Source organism: Dipodomys ordii, unplaced genomic scaffold (assembly GCF_000151885.1).
Source record: "Dipodomys ordii isolate 6190 unplaced genomic scaffold, Dord_2.0 Scaffold31, whole genome shotgun sequence".
In the NCBI taxonomy this organism is placed as follows: Eukaryota; Metazoa; Chordata; class Mammalia; order Rodentia; family Heteromyidae; genus Dipodomys; species Dipodomys ordii.
Window position 1 is genome coordinate 5,127,660 of NW_012267247.1, and position 5,282 is coordinate 5,132,941.

Consider the following 5,282-nt stretch of genomic DNA (forward strand, 5'->3'; position numbering starts at 1 on the left):
TTTTGTCGGTCGTGGGGCTTGAACTCTGGGCCTGGGCACTGTCCCTCAGCTCTTCAGCTCAAGGCAAGCGCTCTACCACTTGAGTTACAGCGTCACTTCTGGTTTTCTGGTGGTTTATTGGAGATAGGAGTCTCAAGGTCTTTCCTGCCCGGGCTGGCTTTGAACCGCGATCCTCAGATCTTAGCCTCCTGAGTAGCTAGGATTACAGGCGTGAGCGACCAGCGCCTGGCTAGTATTTCTATTCTTTAGTCAATACTAACCTAACATCAACCTAAAGTATTAAATGTCTAGATCTTCCATGCTAATCTTAAATGCTTATACTTAATTTTGGAAAATTTGACTGACAGAATGTAGTCCAAATTAAAAAATACCACATTCACTTTTGGCTCAGAACTGGCTTCAGAGAAGGACGCTTCATTTTGCCTTATGGAGCCTATAGGAGTAAGAATTAGAGAGGCAGTGAGAACACACCTTGCCAGCAAGATCCCCTGATACTCTTCCAGTTGCCTCATGAAGCTGGGGTTGGGCTTGGTCACCGTTCGTCTTTCCTTCACATAGTCATAGGCTCTGTCCAAATTCCAGCCATACTCCTTCATTGCATAAGCAATCACAGTGGAGGCTGAGCGACTCACTCCCATCTTGCAGTGCACAAGGCATTTAGATCCATGTTTCCTAGGAGAATTTTGGGGATTGAGGTAAAGTGAAGAACAATAGAGAGTATATTTTAAAATCTGGTTTCAGTATTTTCCCAGGTCTCCTATTCTGTCCATGTATTTTCTTGCTATACTATGCCCTATTCTAATACATTCATGTACACCTATGAATACATACGTGAGTACGAACACATACACAGGTGCAAATGTGACAGAAAGGTAGGCAATTCTAAGTGTACTCTTAAACATTCAGTTTTAACATTAAGTCTCTTTCATTTAATGAAGATTTACTATTTACTATATATAAAATTATGTACAAAGTGCTGAGATGCAAACATAACACAGATTTTACTCTAAAAGGTAGGTCTCAGTGAGACCTACCAATGTTAATGTACTAAAGGTCACAGAGTATAGAAGAGAACATTTTGCATTTAGAGACCTGGGCTCATTTTGTGTGTGGTGGAGGCCAGTTCTCTCACAGTTCTAGGGCATATATCAAGACTGGCGGTTTCCTGGGTTATAGGTATGGTAGTGATTCATCTTATTTATTCAAAGGTTAGAGCTGTTTCATCAAGCTCCAGTGGCTCAGGCCTGTAATCCTATCTATGTGGGAGACTGAGATCTGAGGACTGTGGTTCGAAGCCAGTCCGGGCAGGAAATCTCCAATGAGCCACCAAAAAGCCAGAAGCTGAGCTGTGGCTCAAATCATAGAACACTAGCTTTGTGCACAAAAGCTCAAGGGCAGAGTCCAAGCCCAGAATTTGAGCCCCAGGACTAGCATTTACACACAAAAAGAACCAACAAATGTTAAGCGTTGTTTGTAGTTAAAATTCCAGTAAGGATTTTTTCTCTAGAGAAAAGAACCAACACAAACCAAATGAAACCAACCTTATTTTCTATTTAGACACAGCCCTGAACATTACTTTTCACAACCCTACAAGCCATGTCTTGTCTAGAGACTGGCCATGGAACCCAGGGAACTGACCACATGATATATCACATGCTCTACCAGTGAGCTATATTCCAGGCTCCCCACCCCACCTTTTTTTGGTATGCCAGTACTGGGGCTTGAACTCCAAGCCTCATGCTCTTGCTTGGCTTTAAGGCCCAAGGCTGCCACTTTACTTTTTGAGCCACACTTCCACTTTTGGCTTTTTCTGGTTTGTCAGAGGTAAGAATCTCTCAGATTTGTCTGTCTGGGGCTGACTGGAAACTGTGATCCTCAGATTTCAGTCTCCTGAGTAGCAAGGATTATAAACATGAGTCCAGCTTTTTTTTTTTTAATGTAAAGAAATAAAAACAAGACTACCACAGAGCTCTATTAGCAAACAAACACAACTTTGCTGAGCTAATTACCTTGGATATAAACATTATTCAGTATGTTAATTCTAAATAACATAGTAGTAAGATTTGATTTAATATTTGGTTAAATGTCTATGAACAAAGGTATAGATTTCCTGATTAGATCTTTGAGTTATAGAAACATTTAAAAATCTTGAGGAAAGATTCCTAGATACTTTGCTAGTGTACAAAGGTTCTAGAATCCTTTAGTTATTCAAATTAAATAAAAAATACATATACAGCCGGGCGCTGGTGGCTCACGCCTGTAATCCTAGCTACTCAGGAGGCTGAGATCTGAGGATTGCGGTTCAAAGCCAGCCTGGACAGGAGAGACCTTGAGACTCCTATCTCCAATAAACCACCAGAAAACCGGAAGTGGCGCTGTAGCTCAAGTGGTTGAGCGCTTGCCTTGAGCTGAAGAGCTGAGGGACAGCGCCCAGGCCCAGAGTTCAAGCCCCACGACTGACAAAAAAAAACATATACAGCCAGGCGCCAGTGGTTCATGCCTGTAATCCTAGCTACTTAGGAGGCTGAGATCTGAGGATCATGGTTTGAAGCCAGCCCAGGCAGGAAAGGCCACGAGACTCTTTTTTTTTTTTGGGGGTCTGGTCATGGGGCCTAAACTCTGGGCCTGGGCACTGTCCCTCAGCTCTTCAGCTCAAGGCTAGCACTCTACCACTTGAGCCACAGCGCCACTTCCAGCTTTTTTCTATTTGCTTATGTTGTGCTGCGGAATCGAACCCAGGGCCTCAAGCATACAAGGCAAATGCTGTACCACTAAGCCACCTTCCCAGCCCTGGCCACGAGACTCTTATCTCCAATTAATCACAGAAAAAGCTGGAAGTGGCGCTGTGGCTCAAGTGGTACAAAGCTAGCCTGAGCTAAAGGATCTCAGGGACAGTGTCCAGGCCCAGAGTTCAAGTGCCAAGACTGGTAATAAATAAATAAAAACAGAAAAATACATACACATATTAGCAGAGTAGGATTTAAATACTCTTATTCACGCATTGGCTACATGATAGAACACAAACTTCCTTTCAGAAGCTTATAATCCTACTTTTAGAGACAGAGACACATTATAGAGTTAAAAATCAATCAAGGGGCCTAAGGTTACTTGTTAAAATGCAACAGGAATGCAGAAAATAGTCCAGAATAAGTGAAACAGTTTCAGAGGGAAGGAAGCCTCCTACCTATCCTATACTCCTAGTATACTGAGTATATCCTATATTCAATTATGTGCAAAATTTCGGTATGTTAAGGTTGGACAATATCTCTCTTTTTAGATTATACCAAACGACTAGGAAATACTTGTTTTACTTATGGCACGACTGTGTAGACATGGGTTCAATAGTTTCTACTGAACTCGGACAAATTAAAAGTATTGAATTTTAGGTCTATGCCTGCAGGTATGGAGGGTGCTCAAATTTAGCCCTAAGTAAAATACAACTGTGAAATCCATTCTTATGAAAACATCTGAGACATATTTTCAACTAGATATTTTAAGTGAGTAGCTTTTAACTTACATAATAAAGGATCTAAATCAGTGTTTATCTAACCCAACTCTACACTTTAGTTTCAGAACCCACTTCCCCAAAGGATTGTCCTGACTACCATGAGACACAGGTGGTGCCCCAAGAGCAGTATTTAAGGAGATACTTCCTCCAAGACACTGATCCCCACACTTGCAGAAGCCCCAGAAAGAATTTCTCCATTTGTACCCTGGGTGCCTCATGTGTCTTCCTAATCTCGGCTGGAATTAACTGAGGCCTTGCTTTGAACTCTAACATCTTTAGCTGAAACTGATAACATGTTTAGTCTTTCTAGTCCTCTTTCTTTATGGAACAGACTATTTCTGTATTGTTATGAACTCTGAAAATGGACATAGTTTTGGTTTAAGTTCTATCTTCACCACTTGTTATTTTACTTCTCAGAATCTGATCTTCATAGTCTGTAATCATTTGTAAAGGATGACAACAGCAGTTGCTCCTTTGGATTTTAGAAAGTATTATATGCCTTAAGAATATAAAAACTGAGCCAGGTAGTGGCTCACATCTGTAACGCTAGCTACTCATGGGATTGAGACCTGAGTATCACAGTCTGAAGCCAGGTTGGGCTTTTGCAATAAACCATCAAAAAGCCAGAAGTGGAGTGCTGTGCTGTGGCTCAAGTGGTAATACTAGCCTTGAGCAAAAAAGCTCAAGGACAGTGCATAGGCTCTGAGTTCATGCTCCAGTACCAGCACAAAAAAGAATACAAAAATACTTGGGGTAGCCGGGCTCTGGTAGCTCATGCCTGTAATGCTAGCTACTCAGGAGGGTAAGATCTCAGGATCAGCCAGTCTGGGCAGGAAAGTCCGTGAGACTCTTATCTCCAATTAACCACCAGAAAACCGAAGTGCTGCTGTAGCTCAAGTGATAGAGCACTAGCCTTGAGCTGAACAGCTCAGGGATAGCACCCAGGCCCAGAGTTCAAGCCCCATGACTGATAAAAAAAAATACTTGGGCTAGAGGCATGGCTCACTCACATGGTAAGAGTGTTTGCTCTTCTCCTAGTGTGTGTGTGTGTGTATGTGTGTGTGTGTGTATAGTCACTCTTTCCATTGTTGGCTAGAGCCTAAAGAAATAGACTCAAGGGGGGAGGGTGGGGGGGGGAGATGGGAAGAGATGGGAAAGGGAAACAAAGGAGAAGGCAACAATGCTTAATAAGAAATGTACTCATTACCTTGCCCATGTAATTGTAACCCCTCTGTATGGATTTTCACAATAAAAAATATAAGAAAAAAATAAAGAAATAGGCTCAAAGCTAGAGTATAAGGATCCAGGAGACTAAGTAGAATGAAGAATGTTTTGATCATGAAGGTCCTTAAGAGAAGTGTGGAATAATTCTTGAAGAAGGAATTTAAAATACTTAAGTGTTTCTTATTTGCTAGGGATGGCTTGAATTTAGTCTTACCTGGTGGAGGCACAGCTAACAAACTCATTTATAGTTTCTTTTTTTTTTGGTCAGTCCTGGGGCTTAAACTCTGGGACTGGACACTCTCCCTGTGCTCTTCAGCTCAAGGCGAGTGCTCTACCACTTGAGCCACAGTACCATTTATGTTTTCTGGTGGTTAATTGGAGATAAGAGTCTCACATGGGGCTGGGAAGGTGGCTCAGTGGTAGAGCACTTGCCTTGCATGCCTGAGGCCGTGGGTTCGATTCCTCAGCACCACATAAGCAAAAAGAAAAAAGCCGGAAGTGGCGCTGTGGCTCAAGTGGTAGAGCGCTAGCCTTGAGCTGAAGAGCTGAG

The 5,282-nt window shown here is 42.3% G+C and overlaps 1 protein-coding gene across 1 annotated transcript in view; it reads right to left on the reverse strand.

Annotated features, from left to right (window-relative positions):
* Positions 1 to 5,282, reverse strand: part of Ssh2 (slingshot protein phosphatase 2) — a 123,954-nt gene that overhangs the window by 18,486 nt on the left and 100,186 nt on the right. Inside the window, exon 11 of the mRNA XM_013016296.1 lies at positions 472 to 672. Within this exon, the coding sequence (XP_012871750.1) occupies positions 472 to 672 (201 nt within the window). The remainder of the gene's footprint in view (positions 1 to 471; positions 673 to 5,282) is intronic.